Raw genomic sequence first — 19392 nt, 5'->3', positions numbered from 1 at the left:
CTATAGTTTATATATGTATTGTTATATTATTATATTTAAAGTTTTCTGTTTGATAATAAATTGTGTTAACAGTGGTAATACGTATTAAGATTTTTAAATATTTGTAAACTGTTACAAAACATTAGTTCTGTATGTTAAATAGAAAATAAACTTGAATTTGTTTTAAAAAGTTTAAATTCTTTTAAGACAGAATGTTCTAGAATTAACATAAAACTTGTTAAGTTTTTTACTAAATAAAAGTTATCTAAACTTAAGGTTTATGAATTATTCAGAAAACAGTAAAAAATATGATTTATATTTAAAATTCTTGATTGTATAAAAGTAATTTTTAAAACTTTTAAATTTACTATCTTACGACTAATACCTGTAGTTATAGAGTTATATACTCCTACAAAAATATAAACTTTTAGTTAAAGCAATTATAAACAAACAGAAAACTATAAATTTTACAAATAAACATAACTTTATTGACAACAGCAACATTTTGTTTTAATTAAACCTCTTTGACCATTAAATACTTTATTTTTATTAATAAGTTGTAAACATAAACATTACACACAAAAAAAAATGTAATAACAGTTTAAAAATTAAAGCTAAAAACATATGTTTAAGTGATTAATTTAGTAAACCAACATAAACTTTTTTCTATATAAGTTTAAATGATATATTACAGACATAAGTTTTTAATAAGCTGTGCAAATGAGCAAAATATTCATAATACTTCTTATTTGCTTTTTTACTTTGACAAGTTCTAGAAGAAGCGGATCAAGCTCCAGATCAAGACACAGGCACGGAGGTTAAATAAATAAATAGTTTTCGACATAAGCAATTTGTATTTATACATGTGTATGTGTGTGTTTATTGTGTAAAAAAACAACTTTCAATTTGCTTACAGTTGTTTCAACACTTAATTGCGTCACTTCAGAGCAAGAAAATTTTTAATGGCAAGACTTAAAAAAGTTTACAAAAATACTCATACTCGTTATTACATATACAGTATTATGACGTATAAGAAATTTAATTTAATTTTTTAACCTTGGAAATAACACTTTTTGCAAAACATTTTTTTATTGTTGGTCCTCACTTTTAGTTTTAGTTTGCTTCTATTCTTAAAAATAGCTATACTTATACAAAAAGTGGTTTCAAAATCAGTCAGCCAAAATTTTTTGATACGTCTTAATGCTTATTTTTGTAAAAATATTTAAGACTTTCAAATAAAACTTTATTTGAACTAGAAATACGCCCTTAGGCGTTTAAACAACTTTATAACATCAAAAATTAGTTTGTTTTATATACAACAAGCACTTATTTTATTTATATTTATAAGTATATATTTAGTAAACATACTTTTTTTTATATTTACATTATTTTTATTTTTTTACAGGTAGTTCATCAACTTCGTCAAGGTATAACAACAACGATTCTGACAACTATGGTAGTTATAAAAAATATTAATAATATTAATCTGTGAAAATTAAAGTTAAAAATTTAAAAACAACATGTAAATTTTAGACACAGAGGTAAAAGTTACAAAGTAAATTAGTAGTCATATACATAAAATATTAATATATTTATTTGTATATATACTCGTATTTACTATTTGAGTTGACTGCTTTCACAGTGCGTTTGTTTACTTCAGAGCTTTGTATTTTGTTAAAAAAATATTTATACAAATTCATGTATGTATTAAAATCAAATCCTCAATGTATTAAAAACAAGTGTTTATTTGTTCCAAAACGTCTTAAAATGCTCAGGACTTAAACTAAGCGAAAACAAGACAAATTTTATATGTGTGTTTAGTAAACATACATTTAAAAAATATATATTATTCAATAAACATATATTAAAAAAACAAACATTTTTAAACTTTTTTTTTTCCAGGATCTTCATCAAGGAGAAATAACTACGGCCATGATAGCTATAGTAAAGATAAAAATAATTAGTATTGTTATTTGTGAAACTAAATTAAACAAAAAAACAGGTAATTCATGGACACGTGAAGAGGAAAACAAAGAAACAAACCAAGGTGGTGATATATATTAAACACTAAAAATTTCAAAACCAAAATTAAATTGATTAATAGTCTTTTCTTTTATGCTTTTGAATAGTTTGAATACTGATATTATTATAATATCTTATATATTATATAATACAATATTCTTTTGAACAATAATTATCAATATTTTTGTATATAATATTTTGACTAAATTTTATTTAATTTTTTTAAATTACAGAAGAATCCTCGAGACAAAACTCTTTAATCAACGGAATCGAAGGAGGTTATTTTAAAATTTGTTCTAAAAATGAACAAGTAATAACTAAAACAGTAGATTCTTAAATATTTAAAAAAAAACTTTGCAAGGTAATACTTTTAAATACTTGGCTTTTTTTTGAAACCTGGATTATTAAAAAAATAAGTTAGCTGAATATCTGTTTTAACTTAAATGTATGTTTTAAATATTAGCTTTTATGTGTCCATGGGATATAACGATTATAATTTTAATTGTTTAAAAATTAAGAAGAACAAACAAGTTATAGTGCAAACTACAAAATTTAAAACATTTTTTGTTTTCTTTTTTTTTTGACTTTTTCAGAACTATAAACGATAGAAACTTTTTTAATTTTTTATAGTAATTATTATTTATTGTTGTTTTTATAAAGTAAAAATGCGAATTATACGTGTTGTTGGTATTTTTTTAATAATTTGTTTTTGTCAAAATGTTTTATTTGTAATTCTTATGGCTTAATTACTGTGAAATGATTTTTTTGATATGAATATTAACAAGTGTTAGTTTAAAATTCTACAAAAATATAAGGAATATATAAAAAAAACATAATCTTAGTCTATTTATTTTTGGTTTTGTTAAATATATTAAATTGTTTCATTCAGAATATGAAAAAGCATACAAAAAGAATTTCGAAAAAGCTTCAGTCTTAGTAAACGACAGACAGTAAGTTAAAGATTTAAACAAATAAAAATTTAATAAAAACCTATCGATTGTATTTGATACTAAAACTTTAGTAAAAAAATAACTTTTCTGTGAAAGATTTAAAATTCTCTTACAAACAGCTATTTTACAATTTTAAACATGCTAATGATTTAGCTGCTTTTTTATGCAAACTTTAAGCATTACTAAACATTTTGTTATTATATTTTTTTCAGGAAATTTTAGAAACAAGTTTCAAAAGCAGTAAAATGTTATAATTTTTCAATTCATGAAATTTTCACAAAACAAAATTTTAAAACAAAACTTTGTTGTACAAATAATAATATCATTCTTTTCTTTAAGAGGAGTTTTAATTGAAGACAGTAGATATACTTTGATCTATTTATAAAACTTTTCAACAAGTTATGTTCAAGTAACTTAATAAACAAGAGAGAATAGTTTTACTGTAACTTTTGTGCTTTATAACTATTAAAGTTTGACAATATAAACTAGGGTTTGCCAAGTTTTAATGTATAACTATTTGAAACTTACTTTTCAGAACATTAAAAAGCGCACTGGAAGCTCTAGGAACGAATGAACTTTTAGAAAGCAGAAAAATTGTTCATTATCCTGACAACCTGGACTACTACGTGTTAGTTTTTTGATTTATTTATTTTCTTATATTTATTGATAATGCTTTTCTAATATAATTTGTTTAATACTTTTTTGAGCTGTATAATACTTATAAACTTTTTTTTTACAAATACCAGTTGTTTGAGATGTATACTTTCTAAAATTAATTGTTCGTTAAAATAAAAGTTTTTTTTAAACTGAAAATTAATAACATTAAATATCAATGGTTTGAATTTATAAATAGCTGTAAAATTTAGTTCGAAGTATACTTTTATTGTTTAAACTTACAATTATAAGGTAGATAAATATTGACAGAGCAAGTCTAAACAACTAGAAATTAATAAAATTATATATATTACCATTAATTTAAAAACGTTTTAATTCTTTTCAACTGACAACAATTTTTTACAGGTGTACAAACAACTAAAAATATTAAAAATACTTTACAACTTACAATATTAAATTACACAAGTTCATCAATAGTAAACAGCACCAATTTACAATGTTATATAAATGACAAAAATATTAACTGACCCGTATTTTAAAAAAGCTGTAATATTAGTTTACAGTTATATAAAGTGTAAAAATATATTTAATTTACAAAAGCTTATAAATTCAAAAAGATCAATAAAAAGATAAATTATAATAACAGTTTACAGGTAAACATGTAGTAGATAATATTAGTAAGTATATTTGCATAAAAAAAAAAACTTTATTAGTTTACACAGACACATAAATGATATATAATAATATACACAGGCATACAAACAATAAATATAGTTAGTTTACCTCGGTATATAAAAACCGATTACTTAAATAGTAAATAATAATAATTCACAGGTATAAGAGAAAAAAATATTACTAAACAGTATGCAAGAAACTAAAAATGATACTATGTTTCATTTATACAGATATTAGATATATAGTTATACGGTACATAAATAATAAAAACTGATCAACTTACTGGTATATAAATCAAAGATATCAATAATTCACGGGTATATAAATAACAAATAATACTAAATAACAAGTGTAAAAATAAAAGATATAACAATTCCCTGATACATAGATATTAAATATTATTTATTCACACAAGTATATAGATATTAAATATTATTATTTCACACAGGTACATAGATATTAAATATTATTTATTCACACAGGTACATAGATATTAAATATTATTTATTCACACATACTAATAGATATTAATTATTATTTATTCACACATATAAATAGATATTAAATACTATTTGATCACACATGTACATAGATATTAGATATTATTTGTTCACATTTATATATATGTATAGGTACATAGATATTAAATATTATTTGTTCACACAGCTATATAGATATTAAATGCTGTTTGTCCAAACAGGTACATAAATAATAAATATTATTTGTTCACACAGTCATATAAATATTTAACATTATATATTTACACAGGTATATAGATACCAACCGAGCAGTTCTAGGTTTTAACGTCAACGGTAACAAACCCAACACCCAATTTATATTACCGCTAGATGGAGACACATACCTGGACTGCCTCATTGTTACCATTCAACACAAGCTAAACTCTATGTTTGATTCGCAAGAAGATAAAAATAGTAAGTTTCTGTGAAGTTACGACTTTTAGTCATGTCATAATTTTTTTTTTTTAGTCATCACTTTTTATTTAAAATTATGTTTGACCTTGTTAATAAAAAGTTGACAGTAATTTTTCAAGATCTATCTCTTTTTCTCTCATATTTTTGATGATTTACTTTTTATTGTAATGACTAAGTTTAAACCGCTGTTTGTCAAAACAGTGTCTATCTAAGTGTTTATTTAAACAAATATCGTTTTAGACCAAGTGAATGAACTATACTGAGATGTACATAAAATTAAAAACACATTAGAAAAAAGCTTAAGACCACTATATGACGCAATCAAAATTTCTTGTTTGTTTCTGAATATATTCCTGCTGATTGCAATATTCACAATTATTTGAGCTTACTACCTTGATCGTTTAAACTAAACACATAGCATATTACCATAAATATTTACACACTAGTTTGCTTCATTTTCTAGGAATGTGCGGAGTAGTTTTCAAAGAAAAAGTCAAAATCAATTCAACATTTTACCCTGCATCACATTACGAAGATATCAGAGAAGAACACCGAATATTTTGTGTTGCGTCAACCCAATAAACATCACTCAAGTTCAACTGAATTACAACAATACAAATAACTCAACACAATACGATGATTTCTCAGTGAACAGCACAGAAGCCAGTTATACTGCAGACCAAACAACAGATTGTTATGCAGAAATCATTGACCAATACGGAAAAGTTACAAAGATCTGTAACCAATCAGACGCTGGTGCGAGATTTTTTAACCAATCAGATCAATTTCCAAGAAGTTCCGTGAAAGTAACAAAGTATTCAGTTACAATAACTATACTTTGCATTGCAAACATTTTGCATTGTATTTTTTAACATGCTGTAACTTAATATATTAAATTTAAATTGCTGAAGTTTTTATGTAGAATCGTTAGTTTTTAGTTGAGCTGTTGATAGAAAAATTTTATATTTTAGCTATAATTTTTCAATAAACAATTATATTCTCAATTTACGTTTCTTTCATTTCGTTTAGTCACAAATACGTTTTTTTAGCTGGATAAATCATTTTCAACATACGTAATAATAAACGTATTTTAGTCTTTTATATTTTGTGATTGCTGAAGGTCTTTTTTAAAAAGATAAAAGTGCTTATGTTTTCTTTTATAACTTTTCTTTTTTGAAATAAACTGTTGAGTCAAGGTAAAAAAGATTGGACTTTATCATAAACTTTTAGTACTTTAGTACTACGTTTATTCAAAAAATTAGATTAAATTAAAATTCTTAATATACAAAACAGTGCAAGGTTTAAATAATTGTTTCAACAATGACAAGTGATATTAAAAGCTTATACGAGCATTAGTTGTTTTAATAAGCTTTTGACTATTTAAGCTGATATTTATAAGACTTTTTATAATAAAATGATTACATTGTTTTTTTTTTGCTATTATTAGACTAGATATCATAGCTCACAGTGTGAAATAAAAACAATACCATAAGAAATGGAAGGAATAGATTTAAAGATAAAATTTATGGTTCTTTTTTTAATTTTCAAGATTTATTTACATGAGGTGCAATTAAAGAGAAATTTTAGAAAGGAATATATTGGAAAACCATAGTAAGTCGGGGCAATAACTAGTAAGATGCGACTTCGAAATGCCTGATAATGTTTTTTTTTTTACATCAAACAAAATGTTAAAAGCATCAAAAATTATTAACAAAAGTTCGGCTATCTGCGTAGTTTAAACGAGCAATTTTTCACACAACTATTCATTAGTTAAAAATAAACAAATGGTTATTCATTACACAGAATATTTGAAATAACTGGTTTTCAAAGTTATATTTGAGATATTTATTTTGTAGTTAAACTTAACCTATATTCAAACATAGTTTACAAAAACGTTTATTTTTATAATTTTAATATTTTTACCGTATGAAAAATATTGGAAGTTTTAGACATTTACAGTATTTGTTTTTCAATTTAGCATTTTAGAGGTAAAAAATTTGAATGGTAATAAAACAAGTATTTTTCTGTTTTAATATGTTTTTCATGAATTAGTAATCTTCTGTGTATAATTAAAACCCTTTTTTTTACAAAAATAGAATTAATTTAATTTACTTGTTTCTTTTAATTTTCTTTATTTAATTAACAACAAAGTTTAGTTCAAGTATTCTCTAAACTTTAAAGGGATTTTTTTCAACTACAGTGCAGCTTAAAATTTTTTCAACTCCAACAATAGTGAAACTTTTAAATGTTGGATATTGATTTTTATTTTAAACATTTTCCTAAAACATAGACTAATTTTTTTATAACTACTGCTGTATTTCTTAGAAAGCTCTTTTTATTCAAACAAAAGTCCTCACTTTAGATACTAAATAAATAAAAACATGCATTGTGGAGTTTTTAGTGACGTCATGTGCAATTAATCAGCAACTAAAACTTTTCATTGTGAATAAATACCTCCCTTAATTGTAATAAGTTATGAATCTTATCATTCAATTTTATCACGAATATAATTTTAAAACGAGCACAAAGCTCGTGATAAATAATCAAACAAAAAATTTAAACATGCGCATGTTAATACCAAGATTCTGGAACATACTTGTGCTGTTTTTGAGATGTTTGAGTAAAATCTAAAGCTTAAGATCTTGAACGAATTTTTTTCTATCAAAAGTCTAAAAGTTGTATAATTAATTTTTTTCATTTCAAGGTAACAAATATTAAAACGAGCATCAATCTTGTAGCATGCAATCAATTAGTGTGAAAGTTCTAATTTACAATATTTTGAAATCAGCTTATTTTTCTTTTAAACAAAACCATTTGGTGTTTGAAAAGCAAATATTCACATTATAATGAATAAAAATGTTTTCAAAATATATATATTACTTGGATATTGGACATTAATACACTGAAAATAAAAACCAACACTATAACCTCAAATTTAACAAAGTAAAGAAGCATTTCTAAACGCCGAAAATTAGTAAAACTTTTAATGAAAAATAAAAACAAAAACGATTTTATTGTTACTTCTATTTAGTCAGAATTTGCGTTTTAATTGGTTTGTCATTCTCTTAAAAATAAAAAAAAAAATTTAATTTCATACAAGTAAATTAGAAGTTGTACTACAATATAAGTAAAAGCCATTTTATTTTCGAAAATAAGACAAAAAGTCTGACTAATTTATATTAATTATTTAACAACTTCTTGATTCTAACCATAAAAAACAACATTTTTACAATTCAGCAGTCTTCACGGTGTGCACCTGTGCACACTAGAAATTAATTTGCTGTGCACAAAAATAGTTCTATGATTTAAAATAAAATATTTTTCTAATGTTGTGGTTTTGTCTTTTTTTAACGTAAAATATAGTTATAACTTTTACGATTAACTTTTAACATGTCTTTGTTAAAATAAGAAAGTAGTGCATTTTAATGGCAATTTACATTTTTTATAGTCTAGTGTGCATGAATTTATTTCCCAATAAATGCACAGATTAATAAACTTTAATTTATTTAATTGGTTAAAAACCACGATTATAAGTTAACAAGCATCCTAATAATATCTAACTTATTTGACGTCAATCTTGATTATCAGTATAACTATAAATATTAAAACTATATGCTGAAATAAGCATATAGTTTGTTTTATTGTATACGTATTTTTGAGTTTTTATAATGATTACCTAGTTTTTTTTAAATTATAAGAAAACTGTTTTCGAATGATGAAAATCTATTTAACAATTTTTCCGCTTTTTCTATTCGACGTATATTATTACCAAAACAGACGAATTAAAACGCTTATCGTTATCATAATCATTGATTTTAAATACAGCTTGTTGCTTTTGACACTGATTTTAGTTTGTAATTTGTAGTACACATTAAAACTTTTATTTTTTAGTTTCTTTGTGTTAAAGGTACATCAGTTATTACAGTTTAAACTTTTGCCTATCTAGAACATGAATTCATATATAAGAGAAAATTTGCTATAATTAAAGTTATTTTCATTTAAAATATAAAATTATTGCTTAATTCTGAATTAACAAAAACTAAAAAATATTTTTTTTTGTATTTTACAGATTTTGCGTTAAAACCTGTTTAACATTCATTTACATTTGATGTAATGAAAAATTAAGGTTTAAAATAGGTACTGTAAATTTTAAATAAACCTATATAAAAAAAATTTTATTTAAAAATTTTCTGAAAAATACTAGAAGACAATTTGTCATTAAAGATCTAAGATTTTTAAAAATTAAAAACAAACATTAACATATTAATTAAATATCTACCTTAATATTTATGAATTCAAACTAAATTTTGAACTATTAAACCTCGCTTATTTAAAAAATAAAATTTTTAAGTAAATCTATAAGTACTTAGATTAAATAAGCAGTTTAATATCAAAGATAATATATCAACAAATCTGATTCATAGTTTAATTAAAACATTATTGGAATTCAATTTTTTCTACAATTTTCTATACATCAGTTTTTATTTAAGGTTATTCATAACGAAACTATTTTACCTTAAATAGTTTATTTATATAATTTTTTTTTCTTTAGTAAATAAATAGTAATCAAAAAATTACCAAAGAAAGTATAATTAAAATACTTTAAATTAATATACATTGTATAATATAATATACAATATACAAAATAAATTGAATTAGTATACTGAATTAATAAATAAATTTTTTCTCCAAAATTAATGCACGTGTCAACTGAAGAAAATTAAGTTTTTTCATTTGCATGCATTAAGTGTTTGTTTTCTATAAAAAAGTGAAAGGAATTACATCAGATCTTCTTTGACTGCCGTTATTTTTCTGTTTGAAATTAAAGTTTATTAGATTTGATACGTACTTAACTTAATAATAAACAAAACGTCTAAATATAAGATAGTAATGTTTGTTTTTTTTTAACAACAGCTAAAACAATAAAATTTGTGCTAATTTTTTTTTATTTTTGATACTTTTAAATAGAGTATTAAAAAATTGAAAACATCTGTATACGTAAGGTCAAAAATAAATAAAAAATAAAAACGATACAACTCAAACGTATGAGACAGAATTGTATAATGCTCACTTTGTAAAAAATGTTTAAATAATTTTTTGTTTTTTCGTTAAAGTGTACCTAAATTATCTGTTTTTCAAAGAACGTAATAATTCTAGTTTATCGTAATATAAGTTTTGTTGTAATTTTGATTTTAAAGTCTAAAGTTACTACAACCACTTAATTTAATAAGTTTTTTTATTTATTGTCAGTCAACTTACTTATGAGCTTTTTAAAAATTTCATCATTTGGCAAAATCTGTTCACACTCTTTGAAAAATATCCAACCAAATCAGCCTAAAATAAAATCAAAATATAATTGCATGAGTATACATGAAGTAACTTATAAGTAGAAAAAAGTTCATATTAACAAAGAAAAATAACAATTATAAAAACTCTTTTTTTTTTGGAATAAATTTTTAACATAATTTATAACGAAATAAGTAAATTGATAGTTATATTAAAATTAAATTATATTTACTCAATAACTTACGCATTCATACTGGTCACAATATTCGTTCAACTTCGACCTGAAGTCTTTTAGTTTGCTTCTCAAATCGGTTTCAGTTTTTACAGCGCACTTTTTCATGTTGTGAAACGAAGCCCGGATGTTCTTCTTATTCTTACGCATTTGTGCCTGTTAAACGAAGTTTAAAAATAAAACTCCGAAAGTTCTTATTTTGTAAATATGGGAAAATTTAAGATAAATTTTGAGACAAAATCAATTCTAACTAATGCATTAATGATTTGAAAACATTTTTTATTTATTTAATTGTTTAACTATCACTTGATTAATTTACATTTAAAATAACTGAATTTTTAAATAAATGAAATAAACTAATTCTTACCTGTTTGTGAGGAAGATAGCATGGATATTCAGTATAGCACTGCAAATTAATAATTAACATTTAATTTAAACTGCTTTTTTTATATCTAACCTACTAAATTATTTATAAATATGTGTAAATGTTGTTTTTCGTGACTTAAGTTCAAACATTTAGATTTGCAACTTGTTTTAAAACTTAATTCTCTTATGTTAATCTTCTAGCATTAATTGTGAACGATATGTTAAATTTTTAATATTTCAAAAATCAGTTTGTGCAAACTTTCAGATAACTCTTATTTCCGTAATATCTTATTAAGTTTTTGATAATAAACTACTAACACCTTATACTACTTTTAAAACTAACAAAAACATTTATTAAAATTAAAATATGAAACTTTTATCATTTAAAAACTGAATGATAAACCGCATATAAAACATTATACAATTGAAAAAATTCATAAACCTTTTTCATTTCAGAATTGTTCTTAATGGTCATTTTTATTCCTTCCAACTTTATTCTCAATTCGTTAAATTTTTTCAAGTTTTTAAACTTTGCCTCCGATGACGGCATGAAATTGCAAAGTGCAACAAAGAAAAGAACAATAACAGCTGACTTCATTTTAAAATGTTTCTTAATAATAAAAATGTTCTGTACAATATAATAGTTGTTATAATACTGCTAACTATAATTTCTAAACTTTAAATGTAAACCTTAGATTTTTGAATTTTTTTTAATGCAATCTTTAGAAGCATTAATTTTAATCTATTAATTTTTAATTTTATAGTATTCTGTTTTGACTAAACTTAACGAAATTTTATCAAACGCTAATGAAAGAGTTGTTAATTCTATTAAATGTTTTCTTTTCAAAACATATATGATGTACAATAAGTTTTAAACATTGTTAATTTCAATAAAGAACCTTCAAAGCTAAAACACGTTTTTTTGCTGTTTTAATTTTAAACAAACTAAATAAGTAAACACCTAATTTTAGCAGGCTCAGTAATCTCTTAGTTAAAGTAAAGTTAAATTTAATATATTTATCGACCTTTTTGTTCTAAAATTAAATCTACTTTTTTTTTTTTATATTTACTTTAATATCAAAAATAAAACATTATTAAATCAAAGATAGCTTTTAGTTAGGTTTTTAGAACATCCTTGTTTTTTACTTTAACGTGAACTAAGAACAGTATATTACTGCAAAAACTTATTTGTAGTGTATTATAATGTACAACTTTTTTATAACTTACAAGTTACTTTGTTTTTTGCAAAACTTAAATTATTTTATTTTTAACAAATAAGGTTTTGCCTAGTTTCTATTCTTCTTCTTCTACATTACTAGCTGACATTTAAAGACTTATCTACGCTTTACAACTTCTTTAATTTTTACTTTAGTTAAAAAACCCACAAAAATTTCTTACTTTAATATATAGCAACTTTCCTATTAAGTCTTTCCTTAGTTCTATACTTCTAGTTAAATACGCTTTTTTAAGCCAGAAACTTTGTGTTCCTAGTTAAACCTCTGATTCAAACTGGTATTATTCAGGTACTCTTTTCCTGTTGAGTACGCACTTTTGGACTATGTTCAAAGTGTGTACTAAAAAAGAAGGTTATTGTACTTAAGAAAAAAACATAGGATGTTTATTAAGACAGCTTTTACATTAAACATAGTTTTAATAAGTCAACTATGTTCATAGAAAAGCTACTAATATTTCATTCTAATAGTTTTGCAAAATAAATTTGTACAGGTCAGTTGAATAAAAGATCAACAGATTACAATGTTGTGTCTGAAAAATTTTTGAGCAAGTATATAACTGCTAATAAACAATGCTTAGATATAATAGTAATTCAAGTATTGTTTTAAAAATACTTTTATAATTTATTAAAGTGACTAGAAAAATTAAGCGAGATTACTGTTAATCTAAACTTTATAAATCATTTAAAAGTAAAAAGAAATAGCAGCAAAACATTACACTAAACCGATTTTAAAATTAGTACTATCCAGTTTAATTTACAGTAAATAAGATCCAAGCATTTTAAAAACAAAGCTTTAAAAGTTATCGTTGTTTAAGTTAAGCTTTACTTTAAAAGTTTGAAATACTTATATAACTAACAGTGTTATTTACTCTATAAGCTAAGTAGTTCGTTTTTCTTTTAAATCTAACTATTTTTCTGTAAAGTTAACTATACTTCTACAATAATGATGTTTTAATCGAGATAATATTTTTAATAAGTTAAAATATTAAAAAAATTTATAAAAATACATTCCTTGTGTACTTAATGCTGAAAATAAATTGTATGGAATAATCCGTTTATTTTTAAGAAACCTTTTAATCTTTTTTTACAAAAAATACTTCACTTACAAAAAACAAACGCCTTTTTACATATATTTAATAAAATGTAAACTATATAATGACAAAGCAAAATAAACTCAACAGCGCAAATATACTGTGAAAAGCAAATATACTCAACCTTCAACAGCGCTTGTAAGATAACCTTTAAAATTCTAAATAAAGTAAATAAAAAACTATAAAATGTATAATAGTATTTAAAAAACTAGAGACATAAAGTTAACGGACCATAATTATGGATTAAATGTTTTTTATATAAGTTTTAACTTAAAAAAAACTCATAAGAGATACAAAAAATAAAACATTTTATGATATTAATATAATTGTATTTAAATTGTTTAAAAAACAATTTTTTGTGAGTTAATACAAAGTGAATAGTTAAAAAAAAGAAATTATCATACAACAAGCAGCAAATTTTTAATTAACAGTTTAAAACTGAATATTTAACAAATATGTAGTAATAAGTACCAGACAGCTTTAATATAAAATTTAATATATACTCGTATTATTTCAAATAAAAACAAAATTAATTGTTTATTAAATACTTAACAGTTTGAATTCAAATTATCTAAAATATTTAGTAAATGTGTTTAAATATTTTATTATAAATATCTTTTTTATGATTTTATAAAGTACACTTAATCTCTTAATTTCAATCAATGTGCTTGGTTTTAAATTTATTAACAAATAATAAAGTTGTTTTTATTTTTCCTAATACTCCTTTTTTTTATGCTTTTCGATTGTTGCATTTGTTTTCTTCGCATTAAGACTTATGTACTTAACTGTACATTAACATGCAGTACAAGTAGTTTGAAACTTGTCACCACAGTCAATAAAAATAAACTCATTTACAAAATAATAAAATAGTAAAAAATTTCTATTAGAAATATGTGCTCGTAGAGTACTTTTAGAAAATATATAAAAGAAAGGTTTCTTGTTTGAATGTTAATATATAATGATCTGAATGATTTAAATTAACATTTATGATGTAAATATAATAAGGTGTAATTGAATTTTTCTTAAACGTTTTTTTATATATCTTTTCGGTCTTAACTATTTAATATAAGTTTAAAATATAACATTTCTTCTTAAAATTATTATTTGATAAATTATTTGAACTACACTTACACCTAAAGGTTTATATCTTACAAATACCATTTTTTTATTTATATTTCTCTTTTTAATCTTTTTATATTTTGTATTGTATAACCATTCAAAAATGTTATCTTTAAAAAAGTACTTACAGTTTTGTATTTCTACTTTATAAAATATTTAAATTTACTTATCTTGTTCGTTTAAGTTACCGAGTATTTTTTCGAGCATGAAGTAAAGCTTAACTAGTCCTGAATAAGACCTTATCCAAGTAGTGTGCGAAACTCATAACCAAATGATTTATTCGTACACCAGCTCCTAGGACCAAATATTTTGACCGCTCGTACTCTATCGTTCATTAAAATTGAGTATTACTCGACTTTAACCAACATTTAAAGTCAATGTGTATCTTAGTTTTAGTATATGTTTTATATGTTAAAATAAATTAGTTGTTAATTGTTTTTAAGGTTAGTTAAAGTATATATTAGTTTGTTAATTTTATTGCGTCAACTAAGATTAAAAAATATCAAAGGTTTAAATCATAAAATCTAAACAATTTGTTAATTAAATAAAAAATTTTAAAATTTTATAAACATAATACCACCTTTTATAGTTAACACTAGATCTTAACAATGTTTAAAGTTGTAAACACTTAAAAAGTAAGTTTAACTTTTAAATGAGACAAAATAAAAAGATAAACGTTCATATATAACCAAAGTAAAATAAATTACATTAAAGAGAAACATTATCAAACTAAGGTTAAATGAGTTTTGTGTGACTACATTTAAGTTTTGAACTATTACATAAAAATATAAACTTACGCAATTTTAACACCAAATTGTTAAGTTACTTTTTACAAATCAGTATTTATATTGTATAATTTACCTGAAATTAATTAACTTTTAAAAGCAAGTGATACTTGTTGTAATTAAAATGTACATATTAGTGGGTTGTTAATTTATTAAGTATTTACTTCAATTGATTACATTTACATATTTTTATTGCTAAATTTTACCGAAACATTCTTAATATAAAAACATTACAAATGTATAATTTAACAGTTTAAAAGTTTTGTTATTGTGTTTTTACCAATTAGGCTGTATTTATATCTTGTTCTTCTATATTTAAACGTAGTTAGAAAATATATTTTCCTTATTTTTAGTTGGTAAATGTATACTTTTAAACTGATTAGATTAAGAAATTTACTTTTAAAAATCATTTTAAAACTGAAACTATTTAGAAAAAAATATTTTTATTAGATGTTATATTTTAGAAAAATAGGACACTTTTTGAAATTTTACAAACAACATATATTTTAGAAACGTTTAGAATGAAATACACATTTGGTGTATACTGTCTTGTAGTTTTTTGGAACGTTTCTGCTTCAAATGGAAAATTTAAACATTTAAAAGCATTTAACGAGATGAGAATAGGTTTAGAAGTCATAAAAAGAGCTATTAAAAATAATGCTGAAGTTAAAAAGGTTTGAGCTTGGTTTTATTTTTATTGGTTTTAATATTTTAAGTATGATTTTTATTAAGTATTTCACATAAGTTTCTTTTAGTTTCAATAACATTGATGTAAAAACTATTGTATAAAAAAAACAAATTACATAAATTTCAAAACAAAATAATTTTTACATTATAAGGAAATTGAGTCTATAAAGTTGTTAATATACAAAAGTTAATTGTAATAAACAAATATGTTTATATAGTTTATATGAACAGTTATTTAACAAAGTTATAGAAAAGACATTATAAAAAAACTTCAACACTTAAGTATCATTTTTCACAATTTCGAAATCATTAATAACTTATTTATAAATGAGTTTCTCTAAACCTTATAATTTTAATTTATAATTGTTAACTAAACTTGTTTTATTATAACCTTGACAATTTAAGTTAGACAAACCATACGGTTCACAAAAACTTTTAAAATGGTTATATATAACATATTGAGGCTTTATCGTTATCAGTAAATATTCATTGTCAATAAAATGTATAAACTTTTTAAAGAATTAAAGTTTAAACACTACAAAAAAGAATTTTGTAATAAAAGAAGTAACAATATTTTTTTTCTTTCAGTGTTTCACTCAAAAACCGTGCTATCGACCACATAAACTGGTAAAATATTGTTTATTTTAGTTATTATTAATTTAAAATATTTTTTTTAGAAGTATTTAAGGTTTTTTTTAATGAACTTTCTTAAATGTTGTTTTAATTTTTTAGCTATAAAACTTTTATAGTTAAGACAAATAACTGTATAGCTATAAAATATAAAAATGTGTGGTAAAGTATTTTAAATCAAGTTTATAAATAAAATTATAACAACAAAGCGTAGTTCATTTTTTTTTTAAATTAACTTAGTTTTCAAAATTTAAATTGTTAATGCTTACTAATAATTAAAAAGGTTTGTTAAAGATGTATAGTAGTTTAAATGAATTAAATTTAATTTAGCTGTTTCATTTGTTTAACTTTTGAACGAGCAAGAAAAAAAAATTGTCAACAATCTAAGTAGTTGTAGGGTTATCAGACAATCCTTTTACGAATAATTTTTTATGTTTGTTTTAAATTACAAATAAACAAAAAATGCTTTCTTGTATAAAAAAACTAAATATTTTTGTTTTTAATTGCTACTCCCGTTTAACTTTACAGAAGAAATTCGGTAAAAATTGGAATAATATAATGAATACGCTGGACAATATAAATAGTTGTGCTGGTAAAACGGATTTGGAAAACAAACTTATTGACTTCAATGCTCAGTTGAATGGATATTGTAGACACTTTTATCATGTAAGTTTTTAACAATACTTTACTGGGTAATTAATTTTTTCTTTGTTTAGTATTTTTTTATTTAATGCATTCATTAATTTTAATGAAAATTTAACGAAAATTGTTATTAAATAAACTAATTTAAAAACAGTATTTTAAAATTTTTCCAAAAAAGTTTATTTTTTGTTTCAGTAAATAAAAAGGTCCAATTTTTTTAACCAAGCATAATAATTTTATAACTTATTTTAGAAAGATGTAGTTAATTTACAGCAGGTTAATGTTTTGCCAAATATGTTTAATTATTGCTTCGATAAATAAAAAATTCCAATTTTTTGAAAAAAATAAAAGTTTTAGAACTTTTTTAGGAAGATGTACTGAGATATTTTTCAAGAAGTATGAATCGGATGTGTCAAATGCTAAAGTGGACATAAAAAAAAACAAGGTTAAATAAAAATTGTTAAATATTTATTTATCTTAATTTTGTAACTACTTTAGATCACACGACTTTACAACAAACTTGCCAAAGTTTAACATATCAGATAAATTATAGATAATATTACATGTAGTTTACATACAGTTACATAATTATAAATTTAACAGTTAAATATTGTTTTACTTAAACAAAAAATTTCATCGATATAAAATCTTTTTAAGTAATATCAGCCAAATGACAATTATATAGTTTTGTATATAACAAAATCTTAATTAAAAATGCGATTGATTTTACTTAGGTAGTACATTACTAGGTAGTACAATTTAATCACTGTTATATATATAAACTAAATAAAATGAACTTTTAAAGTTGTAAATCTAAAAAAAAACTTGCATTTTATTTTACAAACATATTACTCTATGAATATTGAAGAACAGTAATGTTTAAAAACATGTTGATAACTCGAAGTTTGTTTTTTCCATTTATGTATACACTATACAGTGACATAATTTAACAAACTTAAGTATTTTCATAATAAATATTTTAATTATGCTTTAAAACTTTTGTTTTATATATCAAACTTTGTTTTAAACAAATTAAAAATGTAATTATGTTTAGAACAGTTATTTTGTCTTAATTTAGCGGTAAAATAAGATATTTCTATGTTTTTTTAATTAAAAACTAAAAAAAGTTTTTTGAAATAATTAAGCCTTACAAAGCCTACTAAAACTTTAGACAAGACAAAAATAAACTGTATAGTCTAAGTGTAGTTAAGTATTTATCAAAATACTTTTATTTTTTACTAAAATCATTTTTTTAATACATAAATGTTGTTGTTTTTGAAGTTTTAAATTTTATTGTTTTTAAAAGAATAAATAAGTATTTTAAACATTGTTTTATTATAAATTTAATTTTCTCTACATTCAATGTTGGTTACATAGTGCAATTAGTTAAAGGATTTTTAAAATAATATAAACTTAAAATACTTAAATATGTTACGGATCTTAAAACAGTTATTATCTTTCTTTTTTGCTTAAAAAGCCTCAACTTTTTTTTCGACATTGTTTTTAGTTTTTACATATAACTTATTATTATTAAATTCCAAAGTTAGTAGAAAACGAAAGTAACTAAAATATTCACACAGAAAAAACGAAGAACAATAAGAAGAAGCTGTGATGTAACTTTATTCGTTGTTTTATACGAGAATTAAATACGTATGTATACTTCTTCAAAACTGCTTATTTTTAAATACCTATTTTTTTATGTTACTATGCTAAATTACTTTTAAGTGGGTTAATAAACACAAATGAATTATTATTGATAAATTCCTCGGCTAAATTTTCATTTAGAAATTTAAAGCTATAGGAAAGTTACTACGAGTTTACATAAAGTACTTGATTAAAATGCCTACGTTGTAACAAATTTATAACTAAAGATTTTGCAAAATAAGTTGTAATCTTGCTTTTATTTGAACTATTTTTAAATCAATTGTGTTTAATAAATTTATTTAAAATTATCTTTTATTATTTTTTTTTTATTAATTACAACAACTGTTTTTTTGTTTATATAACTATTTCAACCTCAGTATTATACAAACACTTTTATTGTAGGTAATTGGGTGTTTCGGGTTTCAGATAACAATATAATATCTGGGTAAGTAGCAGATTACAGAACGTACTATGTTTATTTTAAAAAATTAGAACTAGTTTTA

The 19392-nt window shown here is 22.2% G+C and overlaps 1 protein-coding gene across 2 annotated transcripts; it reads left to right on the top strand.

Annotated features, from left to right (window-relative positions):
- Positions 1-692: 692 nt before the first annotated feature.
- Positions 693-6241, top strand: LOC145834902 (uncharacterized). Of its 2 annotated transcripts, XM_082942428.1 has the most exons (9): positions 693-796; positions 1385-1435; positions 1882-1923; positions 1982-2026; positions 2235-2279; positions 2891-2951; positions 3487-3579; positions 5010-5173; positions 5637-6241. In XM_082942428.1, exons 1-9 carry the CDS (start codon positions 700-702, stop codon positions 5753-5755), a joined length of 717 nt encoding a protein of 238 aa, XP_082798554.1. In that variant the 5' UTR covers positions 693-699; the 3' UTR covers positions 5756-6241. The 2 variants fall into 2 exon arrangements, with proteins under 2 accessions (XP_082798554.1, XP_082798556.1); XM_082942430.1 differs by lacking the exon at positions 1882-1923.
- Positions 6242-19392: the final 13151 nt, after the last annotated feature.

The sequence above is a fragment of the Thalia democratica genome, chromosome 4 (assembly GCF_965202585.1).
Source record: "Thalia democratica chromosome 4, ktThaDemo2.hap1.1, whole genome shotgun sequence".
In the NCBI taxonomy this organism is placed as follows: Eukaryota; Metazoa; Chordata; class Thaliacea; order Salpida; family Salpidae; genus Thalia; species Thalia democratica.
This window is presented reverse-complemented; position numbering and strand designations above follow the sequence as displayed.

Bases quoted from the DNA above. Each gene is read 5' to 3' on its own strand.
- LOC145834902 (XM_082942428.1), top strand. From the start codon at position 700: ATGAGCAAAATATTCATAATACTTCTTATTTGCTTTTTTACTTTGACA. The intron at 2,027-2,234 runs GTGGTGATATAT...TTTAAATTACAG, and splicing joins AAACAAAGAAACAAACCAAG to AAGAATCCTCGAGACAAAAC. The intron at 2,952-3,486 runs GTAAGTTAAAGA...CTTACTTTTCAG, and splicing joins GTCTTAGTAAACGACAGACA to AACATTAAAAAGCGCACTGG.